Source organism: Clarias gariepinus, chromosome 3 (assembly GCF_024256425.1).
Source record: "Clarias gariepinus isolate MV-2021 ecotype Netherlands chromosome 3, CGAR_prim_01v2, whole genome shotgun sequence".
NCBI classification, from domain to species: domain Eukaryota; kingdom Metazoa; phylum Chordata; class Actinopteri; order Siluriformes; family Clariidae; genus Clarias; species Clarias gariepinus.
In genome coordinates this window covers 36,441,539-36,459,633 of record NC_071102.1, presented here as the reverse complement: position 1 = coordinate 36,459,633, position 18,095 = coordinate 36,441,539, and the positions used below count along the sequence as shown (strand labels likewise).

Sequence of the window (18,095 nt, the reverse complement as noted above, 5' to 3'; positions counted from 1 at the left end):
ATTCCTTACCCCCTTTTCCCTACACCCTGTTCCCTCCACCCTGCTCCCTATACCCTTTTTTACACACAGTTCCCTACATCCTTCCCTCTAGACCCTGCTCCCTACACCCTGCACAATACACCCTGCCCCTTCACCCTGCTAGTTACCCCTGTTCCCTATCCCCAGTGTGTATTCTGCCCTGTTTGTATAATTTCTTTCGTATTTCTTTGAGTGCACTTGTTACAGTACACGCTCTGGGAACAGATGAAAAATTTCCCCAGTGGCGGGAGGTATAATTTTTATGCTTGCTGACTTCGCAGTAAACATGTAGTGTGTGTGTCTGTGTGTGTGTGTTTGAGAGAGAGAGAGAGAGAGAGAGAGAGCCTGTGTGCTCTCTTGTTCTTCAGTCGTGAGTGAGTGAGTGTGTTAGGAGTCAGAGAGCTGCTCCGCCTCTTCTCCTTTATTTCCTCTCTCTGTTTTTGGTTGTTTTATTTGAGCACACACTCACTATCAGGATAGAATCTGACACCCATCATCATCATCATCATCATCAGGCTGAAGTTTATTTTATAAAGTTCAAAAGCAGTGATGACGGAACAGAGTGATGAGATGGAGCGTGAAGCAGAGCCGGTTGAGCTGCAGAGATCACCGAGCACCTTGTCTATCAACACCGGATCTAAGGTTAGCACACACACAGACACACACACACACACACACACACACACGTGAAGTAAAAGTCAGGGCTTTAAAGCAGCTGTAAGTGACATTTCTCTCTGTAGTTGTAACTGAACAGCAGTGTGTATACAGTGTGTTCCCTGCTGCTTGATTACCGATGAGTGTGTGTGTGTGTGTGTGTGTGTGTGTGTTGACAAAGGGTTGAGTTGGAGAGTTATGCTCATTGTTACAGCCGTATTCAGCAGTGTGGAGCGCTTTTACTGGAGTGTGTGAGCTCTACACTCAGGTCCATAACTCCCAGTTTAAAGGGTTTTACTGGAACTGGGATTTCTTTTACTTTTTACACAAAAACTCATCTTTAAACCTGTAAAGCAGTCAGGGAGAAAATGCTAGAGATGATTTCAATAGAGACGTGTGTAACATCACTGTATGTATACACTAAATATTGTATACACTCTCGCTGTCTGTCTGTCTGTCTGTCTGTCTGTCTGTCTGTCTGTCTGTCTCTCTACCCTCTTTCTGTCTCTCACTGTCTCTCTCTCTCTCTCAGCAGATGTTGAGGTTAAAGCGTTCCTTGGCGTTCATGCGCAGTAAGAGTGTGGAGAATTTCTTCCAGCGCTCCTACTCTGATGCCCGTCTGCCTTCCGACGTCACAGACGATGGCCCGCCCCCATCGCCGCCTCAGCTTCCAGGGTCACCGTTGCCCAGCAACAGCCCCAAACCCTCTTTAAGCCCCTCCCTCCAGGTGCAGCAGAAGCCCCGCCCTACACAAACGCACTGCTTCCTGGATTACGTGTTCCGTCGGCCCACCACCTGTCAGCTCTGCAAACACATCATCGTGGGTGAGCGGCGTAACGCCGGGCGTGTCACACATCACCCCCACATATAACATAGGGCTGAATGCTCTTGCAGCTAGGACTGCGATGTAGCTATGAGGCTAATGCAATTAAAAAATAATGGGCGTCTTCTTTATCCAGTCCTTTTAACATGTGAAACTCCTGATCTCTGGACTCTGATTGGCCACAGAGTGCTGAAGGGTTTTCTATAAGGGCAGCATGTGTGTGACAGAGGGAATGGAACAATCTCACACACACACACACTGAGCAGAACTGGATCACATCATCAGAGACACATCAGACTGGGGTTTAAACCTACACACCTAACCTCATTCTGTGTCTGTGTGTGTCTTGTCTGCCTGCCTGTCTGTCTGTCTGTTTGTGTGTCTGTTTGTCTGTCTGTCTGTCTCTGTCCGTGTGTGTCTGTTTATCTCTCTGTCTGTCCGTCTGTGTCTGTTTATCTGTCTGTCTGTGTGTGTCTGTTTATCTGTCTGTCTGTCTGTCTGTGTCTGTTTATCTGTCTGTCTGTCTGTCTGTCTGTGTGTGTCTGTTTATCTGTCTGTCTGTCTGTCTGTGTGTGTCTGTTTATCTGTCTGTCTGTCTGTCCGTCTGTGTCTGTTTATCTGTCTGTCTGTGTGTGTCTGTTTATCTGTCTGTCTGTCTGTCTGTCCGTCTGTGTCTGTTTATCTGTCTGTCTGTCTGTGTGTGTCTGTTTATCTGTCTGTCTGTCTGTCTGTCCGTCTGTGTCTGTTTATCTGTCTGTCTGTCTGTCTGTCTGTGTGTGTCTGTTTATCTGTCTGTCCTTCTGTTTCTATGTGTGCTTGTGTGTCGTTCTGTCTCTGTGTCTGTCTATCTGTCTGTCTGGGCTTATGTATCTGTCTGTCTCTCTTTCTGTCTGTCTGTAGGGAACTCTAAACAGGGTCTGCGCTGTCGGACGTGTAAAATCTCGGCTCATCTCTGGTGCACTGCAGAACTCTCACAACAACCATGCCAAGGAAAAGTACGTCTCTCTCTCTCTATCTCTCTCTTTCTCTCTCTCTGTCTCTGTCTCTCTCTCCATCTCTCTGTCTCTTTTTCTCCATCTGTTCCTCTCTATTTCTCCATCTGTTAGTCTCTTTCTCTCTCCATCTGTTTCTCTCTCTCAGTACTTTCACACAGAGATGGTGCTGCACAAGAGCTGCGTCACACTGTCACGTGACATTTGTAGATACACTCCTCAGTCCGCCCTGATCCTCCTGATGAGTTATGATCACTCTTATGCTCTCAGGCTGGAAATCAGCTGCACCGCTGCTTTTAAGTTCGTTGTGTTAGAGATTTAGATTTGTGTGTCAATGATCCAGAGTCACTCTCTATCAGACAGTAGGACGGAGCTCATTAGCTCCAGGCCTGGAGGGCCAGCGTCCAGCTGAAGATTCATTGGGAAAGTGTTGGGTCAGGGAGATCATAACTGTACCACGTGTACCAACTCACTGGAATAGTTACATAACCTCGCACAAGCTGTTAGGTACTCACACTACATAGTGTACACTACAGAAGGGAAGTGTAGTCAGGTAGTGTACACTACAGGAGAGAAGTGTACTTGGGTAGTGTATACTACATAGGAGAGGTGAACTCAGGTAGTTTACACTATAGAAGAGAAGTGTACTCAGGTAGTACCCTACAGGAGGGAAGTGTAGTCAGGCAGTGCACACTACAGAAGAGAAGTGTACTCAGGTAGTGCACACTACAGAAGAGATGTGTACTCAGATAGTACACTACAGGAGGGAAGTGTACATGGGTACGTGTCTAGGAAGAACACTACAGGAGGGAAGTGTAGTCAGGTAGTGCGCACTACAGGAGAGAAGTGTACTCGGGTAGTGTACACAACAGAAGAGAAGTGTACTCAGGTATACCCTACAGGAGGGAAGTGTACATAGGTACGTGTCTAGGTAGAACACTACAGGAGGGAAGTTTAGTCAGGTAGTGCACACTACAGGAAAGAAGTGTACTCGGGTAGTGTACACTACAGAAAAGAAGTGTACTCAGGTAGTACCCTACAGGAGGGAAGTGTACATGTCACCCTCGGCTTGCTCATCAGGGACTATCTGAACATTTTAGTTCATTCCATTCCATACAAACTTGAATAATTCTTTTGATTGTGTAAAGCTGCTTTGCGACAATGACAATTGTTAAATAAAATTGAATTGAATTGAATACTCAGGTAGTACACTACAGGAGGGAAGTGTACATGGGTACATGGCTACATAACACTACAGAAGAGATGTGTTCCTTAGATAGTACACTACAGGAGGAAAGTGTACTCGGGTAGTGCACACTACAGAAGAGATGTGTACTCAGGTAGTACACTACAGGAGGGAAGTGTACATGGGTACGTGGCTACGTAGAACACTACTGGAGGGAAGTGTAGTCAGGTAGTGCACACTACAAGAGATAAGTGTAACCGGGTAGTGTACACTACAGGAGAGAAGTGTACTGGGGTATTACAGTAGAGAAGTGCTCGTAGGTAGTGTACACTTCAGGAGAAAAGTATACTGGAGTAGTGTTAACTACAGGAGAGAAGTGTACTCAGGTGATGTACACTACAGGAAATGTAAAAGCCTCTCTTCTTGTTTTCTCAGGCTGGTATGTTCAAGAGAAACTTCAGTACTCCTACAATCACCAGCGAGCAATCAGCAAGTAAAGAGGCTCAACCTACACCAGGTGTGTGTGTATGTGTGTGTGTGTATGTGTGTGTGCTTGAAGTTGACGTTTGTATGGAAAAATTTAGGCGTGTGGGGAAAAACTTATGGGCTGTGCTAAAGGTACACTGTACACTGTACACTGACCTGTTTTTTTCCCCCCATACTGCGTGTGTGTCTGTGTGTGTGTGTGTGTGTTCCATAGAGGCGAAGGTACGAGTGGACCCAGTCTATGCTACACTACGCTATGGGACGTCTTTGGCCCAGATGAGCCGGTCTAGTTTTGGGAGTGTGTGTGAATCTCCAACACGCAGCCTGGTAAGTGTTTGTGTGTGTGTGTGTGTGTGTGTGTGAGTGTTATGACTGTCCAATTCCTTTAATAATTACAATATCGATGTTAATTTCTTAAAACAGTTATGTGAACTATGTCATAATTAATGAGTGGGTATTCATGAGCATGTAACACATATTAACGAGGGAATGATCAATATTAATGAGTTTATAACAACGTAGGTGAGTGGAGTGTGTCAAGGGATTTAACATCCACTCCACGTTCGCTGACGTGGTCACAACCCCATCAGTATTCATTACACACTCAATTACATGCATTAGGCAGTCATGAATATTTAGTGCATCCTCATTAATATGCATTAGACCCTCATTAACATTCCTTATACACTCTTTCTCAGGGTGATGGAGGGGAGGAGAAGGACGAGGTGGAGACAGAGATGGATGAACCGACTGATAATGACACGGAGAGTGGTAATGACGTGTTCGTGCTCAGAGTGTGTTCGTCACTCGATCTTTGTTTTAAGGTGTAACTCAGGATCAGCACCAGTTCCGTGCATAATTAAATTTTTTTCTTTCTGTCTCCGCCTCCCGTGCTTTGTTTTTCCCTGACGTCTGCACCTGTTCCATATTCAACCCTCAATCATGTCAAATCCTTTTCCGCAAAGTCTTCCCATCTTTCCTAAGTCTCATTTCTTTGTCTAATGTCGCCTGAATAATGCAAGAGCTGAGATTTGTAAAGTTTTTTTGAAATTTTCTTTCTTTGTTGTCGTTAATAAAACATACTCTGAAACACACACACACATATTGCAGACGTGTGTCCTTCTCCTCACACACACAGCAGATCTCCCGAATCCAGAGATCTCGAAGATTGAAGCAAAGGATGCGAAAAAGGTAACCGACAGCCAATCAGAGTGCAGAGTGTGTGCTCATTAGAATATTTAAATCAGTTTAAAGAGACACCTCTATCCGTGTTAATACAGGTCCCCAGGTTTCATTCCATCCACACCTACGTGGCTCTCTTTAAGTTTCTGCCGCAAGAACAGAATGATCTGGAGTTACGGTGAGCGAATATCTGCGTGTGTGTGTGTGTGTGTATGTGTGTATGTGTGTTTTAATGATATAAATCCCTGACCATCTGTGAGTGGCAATATGTGAGATTATAGAGCGTACATATGAGCTTCTGTCTTCTCCACACACACACACACACACACACACACACACACACACACACACACACACACTGTGTTTCCTACCTGATGGGTTACTAAAAGGCTCTCTCTTGATTGTCTCAGTCCAGGAGACAGAGTGCAGGTGACTGATGACTCTAATGAGGAGTGGTGGAAGGTAAAATTCAGCTTTTTTTTGTAAGTTTTGTGAGTTAGTTGATGTGACTTTTGAAAAATGCCTTCTTTGTTGTTCTTATCAAACGTTGAGTATAAGCATGAGCGGCGCAGTGAGTGTGTCTTTAGGTTATTTTTATTGTTTAATATACAGTTTTTCTACAGTTTGAGTGACAGAATTGTACAGTACTGTATTTTTCAAAGGGACCTCGCCAGTCAGATTCACGTTATTATTTATAAAGTAAAGAAAAAACGAACGAGAGAACTCATACATGATTTTTCTCCTTCCTGTGATCGTCATGACACTATTGGAATTTTCCCCACATGGCACCGGGTTGGTGCTGAGGCTCTGCACGCTGCCTCATGCTGCCGGATAATCAGCCTTCAGAAACTCACAATGTGTGTGTGTGTGTGTGTGTGCAGGGGAAGAGTGGAGACAGGGTGGGGTTTTTTCCTTCTAATTTCGTACAGAGAGTGCGTCCAGGTGAGAGTGTGTGGAGGGTCACGCAGGGTGTTCATGGCAACCGACAGATGGGTCACATGACAGTTAAAGAAGATCAGGTATCACACAATATACAAAGAACACACACTCACACACACAAACACTAATACCCAACACTTAAACACACACACACACAGCATGTGCACACACATAATACTTACCTTTGTATAATAGACACAGACATACAGACAAATAAATATACACACAAATAGAGTAAATTAAATAGATCGATAGATTATCTGTCTTTATTCTCTGGTAAATCTCACGATCTGTACGTATTACCTTGTATAACACACACACACACATCATGAATATACTAATTACACCTGAACGTTTAGCTTGAAATGCTAAGCTAGCTAATTTATCTGTGTACAGTACACATATTTTGACAGTAAGAGTGACCACACCGAGTGTGATGAAAATGCTGTGTGTTAAGACACTGATCGTGATCTCATCCTATGAGAACAGTACGCTAGCGTGTAACCAGTGGAAATCAGAAATCAGACTAGCGGTTGATGCTATATTTTATTCCTTATTTAAGGACACGTCTGCAGAGGTGGAAAGTAATAAATGACACTTACTCGCGTTATTGTAATTATGTAGTTTTCTGTGTACTTCTACTTTTTAAAGTAGTTTTAGTATGCCTTGTTCGAAGTGTTGTAGTTTGCTACACTTTAAATTATATTTCTTACTAAGTAAAAAATAAATGAATAAGAAAAATTATAAAAAATAATGCAACGGTTATGGAAAGAAATTGCACCCCAGAAACCACTGCACTGATTGATTAATGGGCGGGGAGAACAAACGCGCTAAACTCACAAGAATGATGGAGACGGACAAAAAAGATGCCAGTGATAAAATTTCACTGAAGTAACAGTACTTTTACTTGAGTACAAAATGTTATTACTCTTTTCACCTCTGCACGTCTCTGCTTTACTATGTCTATTTCCTGGTGTGTCTTACTGTCTGTCAGTATGTTTCTGTCTCACTATGTCTCTTACTGTGTCGCTGTGTCTAACTGTATCTTTGTGTCTCTCTTTGTCTCTCTGTGTCTCACTGTTTTGCTGTCTTTCGTTGTTGCTGTGTCTCACTATATCTCTGTGCTTCACTGTGTCTTTTTGTCTCACTGTGCCTCTCTCTGTCTCGCTGTGTTTCTGTTGCTCATTTTCTCTCTCTGTCCACTGTGTCTCTCTGTGTCTGTCTGCGTCTCTGTAGACAGATGTGGCTTGTTATTTCTCACTTTGTCTCGCCTCACTGTGTCTGTAAAACACTTACAATAGCTGCACTATTAGCCTTTTTAGTCAGGAACTAGCTCAGTTAGCAAAAGTGCTCTTACTGAAGAGCACACACACACACACACACTGTAACAGCAGTGTGTATTTTATGAATTATTTTAAAAAACATGTATTTCATGCTAAATAATTTGCATAACATAAATGTAAAGCTTAAGGTATTTAATATATTTGTATAATTAAAAGTAAAAATTTGAATATTTATAATTCTATATACAGTATTTAATCATATATTATTGTTTGTTACATTGTACTTTATAAGATAGACAGACTGTTTTTCTTCGTTTTTGTTTTAAATGACTCCTCCAAGTACTTCAGAGCTTTAATTATTGATGAAATCATCCTGTAGTTTTATTTATACATGATAACAAAAATAAATGTCCTGTTTCAGTGTGTGTGTGTGTGTGTGTGTGTGTGTCTATGTGTGGTCCTTGTAGATCTGCGTGGGGAAGAAGGAGGACAGTGAAGGATACGTGAAGCTGTGCAGCGGGAAGAAGCGAGGTCTGGTGCCTACACACTCCCTGGAGGAAATTTAACACACATCTCACACACACATACACACACACGCCACACTCCACACTGACCTGATAAATAAAACCCAACGCTAAAAATACTGACATCAGAAACGAGAGTGAAGTGAGCGAGTGTGTGGAGGGGAGCATTGTGGTATAATACAGAAGTGTGTAACCAAACCAATGTGTAGTGTCTTTGATTAAACACACACACACACACACACACACACACACACACACAATACATCTGTTAAAAAATAAATAATAATTGCTAATCTGCTAATGCTGACTAACCTGCATTAAATGCTAGCTAGCTAGTGTAACATAAAAAGCTAGCTCAGTAAAACAAGATATTTAAGTAAGATACCTTTAACTAGGATTAATGTTGTGTAAAATTCTAACTAGTTATCTCAGATAACTAGTTAAATTATCTCTGATTATTTTAACTAAGTAGGCTTACATGACTGTGGGAAATAGCTAGCTAGCTGAGCTTTATCATTCATGCACCTTAAACAGTGTCTTTTACAAATCATTTACACAACGTAAGATAAGTGTTCAAAGTGTGAGAGTTGCTTGAAAATATATTGTTAGCTCTCTAAAAATATTTGTTCGTTGATTTAAATTATCTTAGTTTGTATAAATTGTTATCTAGCCTAATAGATTGTTAGCTAGCCACGTCTAGCATATTTTGCTAACACTTTTTATGCCACATCAGGAGCTACCTATCTGGAGTGACCTAGCTCAACATAAAATTACAACATATCTATATTTTACTCTCTGCTGGTGCAGTCAGATTTCTGATTTCTGTCTCGATTTGTGTGTGTGTGTGTGTGTGTGTGTCAGGGAGAGAGACTTTGATATATGTCGCTTTGTGCTTTAAGCTAGTTCTTAATTTAGACAGATTTATTTCTGACCGGCCTCCTTTTAAAGTTCCTTACATTCAAGGACAGTGTGTGTGTGTGTGTGTGTGTGTGTGTGTGTGTGTGTGTGTGAGAGAGAGAGAGAGAGAGAGAGAGAGAGAGAGTGTGTGTGTGTGTGTGTGTGTGTGTGTGTGTTTGTGTAGCAATCAGGGCACAAAAGCGGGTCAGATATCTAACAGATGATAAATCAGTGTGTCAGTTTGAGTGGACAAAAGAATAAAGTCAGATTTTGTAATCTGCTCAAAAATGATTTAACACAAAAATGCGTCTTTGCGGATTAAATCACTGTGAAAACTCAAAACCAGAATTTAATTTAATAATAAACATATGAACAGTTTGATAGTAAAACGAGGTACAAACCATTTACAGACTTTTACTCATTTTGGCAAATTATTATTTTCTGACACACAATGTTGTCTATAAAAGAATGTTTTACAGCAAGGGTAGCTTAGTGGTTAAGGTGTTCGACCACTGATTGGAAGGTCCCCAGTTCAAACCCCACCAGCAAATTACTACTGTTGGGCCCTTGAGTGAGGCTCTCAACCCTCAACTACTTTTATGTGTATTGAGATAAATGTAAGTCACTCTGGATAAAGGTGTCTGGTTGATGTTTAATTTAAAAACCGTAATATAACTTGATTTTAGAAGCTTTAAACGTTTATATATTGAGCAAAGCACGACACGTAGCTCTCTGATTTCATATCACTTCTTTCTGTGACGCAATCAGTGAAGCGAAGACACTTCCTGTGCAACCCAGAGGCTGCCGTGAGTGGTTTAAATGTGTTCAAAAGGTTTTTGGAGAATGCTGAAGCCAAGAAAAAGAGGAATAAATTCAATTCAATTTCAGTTCAATTTTATTTGTTTGTATAGCGCTTTTAACAATGGTTATTGTCACAAATAATATGTGTCACACATCCTTTTTTTATTTGAAGAATAAAAAAATATGGAAATAGTTCCTGAGAGAGACAGTGGCAAGGAAAAACTCTCTGAGATCTCAATAAGAAGAAAGCTTTAGAGAAACCAGACTCAATGGGGAACCCATCCTCACTGGATGATTTCAGATAGTAGGGATGTTATACTGTGTGTTAGGAGGATGAAAGTTCAGGATAACAGAAGTTATTGAGTGTTAAAGGGTTAATATGGAGTCTTTTTTTTTACTTTTATTTAACCAGGCAAAACAGATTAAGAACAGGTTTCTGTTGTTATTGGAGACTCAGGTCCAAAATTGTATGAGGGAATTTCAGTCCTGAACTACTGAGTGACTGCAGTCATTAGAAAACAGCTGTCTGCATCAGCCAAGTCCAAGACCATCTTTATGGTCAAGTGGAACTGTCCCTAGTTACCAGACACATCCCCAGGACACCACATGAGGGCGTCCTCAGCAGAGAGAGCGAGAGAAATAAACGACAGAGTTTTAATGTGTTAATTAACGTATGATATTTTGTAACAAACCAGTGACATGAGAGGGGGCGGAGTTTCCACATTACCGCATATAAGTTTTATTTTATCCACACCGCATTTGTACACCTTACTTAAGTGTTATCAGAAGACAAAACAAATTTACTTATTTATATTTCCACAGAAAACAAAATTTTATGGATGTAAAGACTTTGTTTCATAATTGCTTATTACAAACTTTTAATTTCTGTCAAAATATTTAATTTCATGTTTTATTAAGATTAAAATTTTTTTTTTAAATCCAATTGAGTTCATGGTCATGTAGAAAACCAGTTCACATTTATCTGTTGTGTTTCTCATTTCAGAACATGGAATCTGATTAATCATTGATCTGATTAAAGCAAAAATGTGACACTTATTTGGAATTTTTACTCAATGACTTTAAACTATTATGCAAATTTATATGTATAATGAACGTCTGCAGCTAAAAAGAAGTCACGTATGCTTTACAGGTCGTTGTGTGTGTGTGTGTGGTCCCCAAGCACTCCAGCTGTTCTCAGACAATATAAAAATAGAACAGTAGAGACATAGAAATAGAGCATGCACCTATTCGTGTGTATGTTTCCAACTGTGTGTCATCTCTGTGATTATTTACTGCTTCCTCTGCCCTCCTCTGTCATCACCCCACTGATGTCTATTTACATCTTTATTTATTCTGACTCTGTGTTTTTCATTATCATCATTTTAATGCAAATTTATGTAAATGTATCACAGCAGGTTTATGAGTCTCGGTGTAAGAAATCAGAACCATCTGCAGAGAGCTTTTGTTTATATCCTGACGCCTTAATTACAGCTACAATTGATTAATAGTGTTAACACGGATACTGTGTGCTGATTATAAGAACGAAACCTGTACGTTTTCATGGCGACAGCTCCTTTGCAAGGCGGGGTATACGGATGAAAACAGATGAAAAAAACACTGTTATGGTGAAGATTTCTAAAAGTAAGGAGACGTTTATGTAAGACAAATGGAAGGAGTCTCCACTTTTATTGTTTGCATCATGCTGTGTGCCAAGCTTGTGGCATCATATTCAAAAAGACTTGAGGCTGTAATTGCTGCCAAAGGTGCATCGACAAAGTATTGAGCAAAGGCTGTGAATACTTATGTACATGTGATTTCTTATATATTTTTTTTTTTATAAATTTGCAAAAACCTCAAGTAAACTTTTTTCACGTTCTCATTATGGGGTGTTGTGTGTAGAATTCTGAGGGGAAAAAATGAATTTAATCCATTTTTAAATAAGGCTGTAACATAACAAAATGTGGAAAAGGTGATGCGCTGTAAATACTTTCCGGATGCACTGTATATAATGTATAATGGTTGGATTTTTCTTTAAATAAACAAGTAAGATTTTGAAATAAAACATTTATCTATTACAAAGCAATTTTTAATTGACTTTAGTTGTTACCTATATAACTACATATCTTCATTTCAGAGATCCAACCTACTTACCCTCCCCTCCATCTACCCGTATGTAAAGAGTAAGATGAAGTATATAAAAAAGTACTAAACACACTTTAGTGTAAATGGCACTGTTTGTCAGAGAACCCTAGCTCTTAAACTTCAAAGCATTTTTGGCCATTCTTTACATTATGGGTTAATAAATATACTGTATATGAGTCAGGATTGTGCAATATACTGTAGAGTGACATTTTTTGCAGAATATATTCTTCAATATAAAGAGCATATCAGAAAACCCAAATGCACAGTTTACAATTACTGTATACTTTATGTCTGGGAAACACTGCTTTGGGAAAACAAAAGAGGTAATGAGCCATATCTGAGACACATTTGAGAAGATTGAGAAAACAGCTAAAATCTTAAAGTCTCAAAGACGACTCACACAAGTCAAATGTAAACTATCTCTGAGATTTAAAGGTAATGAGCCACATTTGAGACATCTTTGAGAAGATGCAGAAAACGCCTAAATCTCATTCAAGTCACAAAAATGGCTAATTTATTTGCTATAAGAACACTCCTGAAAAAAAAACCTGATTTTAATTTATTCATATGGTAATCTTCAGCATGCTCTTTAACCTTGTCAGAGTGGAGGCTGATCCAGAGTCTTTGTCTGGAAACCTGGCAGTGTAGTGAGAATGATGGTGTTGTACTGGGAATGCTGGTAGTGTAGGGGGGGGGATGCTGCTAGTTAAATGGAAATGTTGGTAGTGAGGCTGAAATAAGATATGGTGCAAACATTTTTTCAATTATCTCTTGTATGTTTCTAAAATATTAATGTTGTAATTATTAGTATATGTTTTGGTGTGTACATATATCTACTTATAACCATACACTACACTTAACTAATGTCCTACTGTCTTTCGAACAGGGGACAGAAAGAGCGATTCAGGACACAGTTCTCATGCACCTGCTTTAACTGTGTCTCTACTAACTCACTGTACTCAATGCACTCTGTCCTGGTTTGCAGAACCAAAAGTCCAAGGGGTGGAGCCGGACCTGTTCCAACTCCCACTCATCCGAACCCATGACATGCTGTACAACACACGCTGCCCTACCATGAAACACACCAGATCGTCGCTGGACCAGGTAAGAGGGGCTGGATCAGGTCAGACTCCACTGCCTGGCCTTTTCTATGCCTCTTTTTCCTTATATGGTCATCATTACCTGTTCTTGTTACGACTTGTTAATGATGCTTAATATCCTCTGGGTAACACAGTGCCATTTTACTTTCCCAATGTATTGTCCCTGGTCTGTGTTTGGTTTCCTAGATGTCTCTGAAGTGTCCTCTAGCAGCTCGACATTCTGGTCTGTCCTTCAGCTTTCAATTTGTTATGGTGACGTAAAACATGACATGAAAAATGATACAGAATATCCCCATGTGCACTTTTAGTGCCTCGTCCTACAGCAGAAAACAATGACTGTCTCTTAGGGAAATGCTCCTTAACTTGTAGGTCTCTCTTATTTTCAGTGAGATGATTTGGGACACAGCTGTTTAGTTACGTAACATTCTCAGAGCACAAGAGAAATTAACATTAAGTTAGCAAAATAAGTTTAACATTAGAGTTTTACTTGGACTAAATAAGGTAATTTTGATCCTATGCATGAATGTAAAAGCGTCCGAGCTCCTAAAGGACATTCGGATGTCCAACGCTTAAAGGAGAAAAGGAAAGATAATCGGGACGCATCACTGCTGATTTGCTTGATGGAAAAGATGACACAGGAAGTAGTTTTTCTCCCTGGTCAGCATCACAGATCCAGAGACAGGAAATGTCCTTGTTTACAGGAAAGACGGGGTTTAGCAGGAAACCAAGTGTTTTATTAGAGCAGTTTTTTTTTTTTTTTTTGACACAATTTTGGGTCATCTTAAGCATCATATTTTAATAATAGCCAGGATCAGTATCAGAGTAATCCCAGCCAGAAATTATGATCAGTACCAGAAAAGCAGTATTGTTGCACCCTTTAATATTTTTTTTACATTGTTAACTTTAAAGCCATTTTACACTTTAATGTACATCCTTAAGCACCATTTTTAATTTTATGGGAATATAGTTATAAGTCCACTTTAAAAAAAATTTTTTTTTTTTACTTTGTTTCAACCTTTATATATTGTGTTTAATATCACTTGATTATACACCACATGTTTAAGCTACACTTTACATGAAGTTCCTTCATACTCCTATTTTGGTTATACTCTAAGAGCTGGACAAACACTCAATGAGATTACCCAAAGGTTTTCTGAATCTCCGCTATGAGAGCTCTTGGCATCTTGGCAGGAAATGACTCTGCCTACACCTCTGGTTAATCCATGAACTTGCAAAGTAAACACCTGGCTATTGTCTGGGATACACCTACCAAACTCTTACCTCCCACAAGCTCGCTAACTTATTTTATTTATGCTAAAACTGCTGTGCCAACATTAACTTATATGCTAATGCATTTGGTTGAACAGTCATCCATACCCTACACTCCGTCCCGCGGTCGCTCCTACATTTCTGATGGGGAGGTAAACTGAGACCAAAACCATTTTTTTGTACCAGGCCATGTTTGGCACTTCGGTGTTGGTGATGGAAGTCCATATGCAAAAGTATAAAATATGGAAATAAGACCAAATTATCAAAAACAAGTCTCTTATCTCCAAGTTACATTTCTGTCTACAAAACATGTTTAAAAATTAAACAAGTTATTCATTTCAGCTTTCATCTCATTTATTAATGTCGTCATGCATGACATTTACACAAATTAAACTTGAATCAGGTTTATGAACTGGCACCAAAATAAAATCCATGTAAATCAGAAAACAGGCCAAACTCACTGGATACAGAACTTTTCTTCAAACCCCTTGTATTTTTACAGCTTTAATATTTTACTTTAAACTAAACATCTGGTTTACAATCCAAAAATGTTCACTCAAAATGATTGCTGGCTTAAAAAAAAAAAAAAGCTTTTTCTTTTTTCCTACTTTAAACATTGACGTGAAGTTTGTCAGAGCTTAACTTTTGACCTTTTGAGAGGGTTTGATGTTAAAGAGGTCGCTCAAGTTCACCTCGGGGTCGACATGGTGTGGGATTTTGCGCTCATTGAATAACCCGGACAGGTTGGCCTCCACCTTGGTGCGGCGAGGGAAGCGCATGCGCAGCGTAAAGAGACGCCGCAGGTTGTCTTCCACCAGAGAGCGCTGGCTGCGGCCCTCCAAACGCTTTTGCCAGCTCTTGCTGCTCCGCTTCCGTCTCCGCTGCACACACAACCAGAGGTTTAGTTCTGAGCTCATGGCCCACTTCCATCATCTCAAGCGCCAAAACGCCAAACACACCACACACTCATCTAGCTTTCAGTTAACTTTATAAAATGTACAAATTTAAGTCTGCATGAAGTAAAATCTCACCACAATACCACCAAGTTCTGCTCCTTGATTGGTCAGAAGATTTGATTAATTCAGGAGGAGTTTATGCTTCTTCACAATTTCTCATTAACAGTGATTTATTTATTTTTGTCTCAACAAGAGGGAACAAAGATTGGTGAGGGAGCAAGAGTGTAAAGCTGCTATAAAGCAAATGAACATGTTTAACATTAACTGTAACCATAGATTGATGAATAGTGTTTAGACAGTAATTGTATAAGAAGAATAAAACACTGATTTTTGATCACGTAATCAAGGGAAAAAAAACATGCTTTAAAACAAACCTCAACAGTAAACTAAAGTTAAACAAAAATTTAAAAACATTAAGACTGGACCAAATCCTACCATAGACTAAACCCCATGAGTGACACTCAAACATTAAAAAGAAAAGCTTAAAAAAAAAATAAAATACACAACAAATGTTTGTATTTATGAAACTAAAGTGACTTACCTTGAGCTTTGCAGCATCTGGGTCATGATGGAACATGTGACGAATCAGACTCTCCTAACACAACACAGAAACCATTATAGCTCAACAAAGTCGCACACAAACTGCAATGACAAGACACCCTGCCCAGCAGGGGGCAGCACTCATCCACAGAGAACTCTAATGAAACCTGTTTCATGTTTAATGTACTCGTATATTAAAAAGAGCATAGAAAGATGAGGCATAAAGGCATGCTAGTGTGGCAGGGTAGTTACCCTCATGGCGAAGGCTTTGACACAGCCAGGATAGGAGCAGTGATGGCACAGTAGCTTCAGGTGGACTTTGCGGATGTGGTGCTGCAGGTTGAAGGTGGTGGAGAAGTACGCCTGGCAGCCTTCGCTAGGGCACAGCAGCACAGGTTTCTGCAGGGCGTGAGTGCGCTTGTGCCGCCGCAATGCTTCATGTTTCACAAACGTCTTCTTGCATGTGGAGCATGTGTGTATGGCTGAGCACAGACATGTTATTTAGTGCTACAAAGACCTACACGTTCAACCGTCATGCAGTACAAATCACCATGTGATAAAGGTACGAGGATGCAGGTGGAAGGTGAGAGGCAGGGTGCGACTCGCAGACTCACCTGGGTGTTTAGCTGCATGTTTCAGTAATTTACCCCAGGTATGTTCCACAACTGGGCACTGCGCATGAGGACAGCGATAACCTGCCTCACAGAGACATTGGTGTGTGTGGTGTGTCCCAAATCACCAAGTTCTCCCTTCTAGACATGCTTAGATTAGATTCTCACCTGTATGGGTTTTCTCGTGGGCTTTTCGAGCAACGTGAGAACGGAATGTCATACGGCAGCCGGCCCTCGAGCACCTGAGAGGAAACGAGCAATTATTAAAGCTCCTAAAGTGTGAGGTCAGAGTGAGGTCAGAGTAATGTCAGAGACCACCTGAACGTTGCAGTGACGCCATGAGTCGCCTGGTGGAGCTTCAGCAAGCGCCGCTTCCGGAACGTCATTGCACACGCAGGAAACGTGCACTGAGGGAAATATGTGCACATTCACACGTGAGGATTGAGAGAGAATGAACTAACAGGATTTACATGTCAAGATACCGGGTGTCTGAGGATAGACCCGAGAAACACCACAAAACAAAAAATTGTAAAAGGGGCCCACGAGTGGCGCAGTGGTTAAGTGCTCGCCCCATCATCCCCAGTTGATGCTGCAGCCGAGGGCCTAGAGAGAGCAAATTGGCCGAGCTCTCTCAGCAGGGTGGGATGCAAGGCACTTAGTGCTCACGTTAATTACAGTGTTGTGTTTTAAAATGCCCCCTGCCATGGATTGCCCATAATCGCTATTAGAATGTTATATTAGAACATAAATTCATAGGTTTATCATCAAATATATTACTATTATAATAAACTATAAGCACATGACCACCATCAAGACCATTAATACAAATTCTTGTATAATATTTATTTTGTGGCATGTTTATTTTTCAGGGCTTTATCATAAATATGCTAATAAAATTTATATATAATAAAAGTAGTTTATAATTAAAACTTTGACTAAACTCATTTTATTATAAAATAAATATAAAAGCAAACATGTATATGAAAAAAATTATATTTTTCATGTACAACATTTATTTTCACATTAACCTATGAACTTATCTTCTAATACAATATTTGATAGCGATTATGTTTGGGGGGGGGGGGTGTTTTGGGGGGAATCCATGGCAGTCCATACCTTAAAGTAGCGCTCCTTGTCCCCGTGTGTGTAGCGGACATGTCTCCTCAGCTGGTCCCTGTTGCAGAAGGTTTTCCCGCAGCTCAGTATAGAGCACCTGGACACACACACACAGGTCACGCAGTTACTCCCTCCCTGTAACTAGTCCCCGATAAACGGGTTAGTGCCGGGATTTACCTGAAGATTTTGCCGTCGTGCTTGAGGATATGCCTGCTGAGGTGCGACTTGCGCGAGAACTGGTGCGCGCATCCTTCCGCGGGGCATTTGTGTGGCCGCTAGAGGGCGAAACACACACACACACACACACACACACACCAAATGTACTACTGAATTGCATCTGGAGATCCACCAGCACTCTGAAGCTCAGAGCGGATCTCAGTGTGAACGCGCTTTGGAGCTTTCTTTAAGAACTCACCGCTCCGGTGTGCGCGGTCTCGTGCTCCTCGAGACGCCACTTGCGCGTGAAGGTCGCGCCGCAGTCCGCGTGCACGCAGTTGAAGAGCTGCAGGCGCGGCACCGCGTCCACTTTCACCGACTTCTGCTGCTCAGTCATTTATTCTTTCTTTCTTTTTTTAT

General features: G+C 40.8%; 2 protein-coding genes across 3 annotated transcripts; one reads left to right on the top strand and one right to left on the bottom strand.

Moving 5' to 3' along the window:
- Positions 1–419: 419 nt before the first annotated feature.
- Positions 420–8,246, top strand: LOC128519312 (SH3 and cysteine-rich domain-containing protein 2-like). 2 transcript variants are annotated; one of them, XM_053493000.1, is made up of 11 exons: positions 420–660; positions 1,208–1,496; positions 2,396–2,490; positions 4,109–4,190; positions 4,374–4,486; positions 4,858–4,930; positions 5,298–5,350; positions 5,440–5,519; positions 5,752–5,803; positions 6,223–6,360; positions 8,031–8,246. In XM_053493000.1, exons 1-11 carry the CDS (start codon positions 568–570, stop codon positions 8,127–8,129), a joined length of 1,167 nt encoding a protein of 388 aa, XP_053348975.1. In that variant the 5' UTR covers positions 420–567; the 3' UTR covers positions 8,130–8,246. The 2 variants fall into 2 exon arrangements, with proteins under 2 accessions (XP_053348975.1, XP_053348974.1); XM_053492999.1 differs by having other exon boundaries at positions 1,205–1,496.
- Positions 8,247–14,632: 6,386 nt separating this feature from the next.
- On the bottom strand, positions 14,633–18,095 carry 42sp43 (P43 5S RNA-binding protein). The gene is made up of 9 exons (XM_053493021.1): positions 17,935–18,095; positions 17,697–17,794; positions 17,520–17,616; positions 16,722–16,810; positions 16,572–16,645; positions 16,407–16,487; positions 16,045–16,274; positions 15,794–15,847; positions 14,633–15,177 (listed from the first exon to the last, which is right to left on the bottom strand). Exons 1-9 carry the CDS (start codon positions 18,070–18,072, stop codon positions 14,935–14,937), a joined length of 1,104 nt encoding a protein of 367 aa, XP_053348996.1. The 5' UTR covers positions 18,073–18,095; the 3' UTR covers positions 14,633–14,934.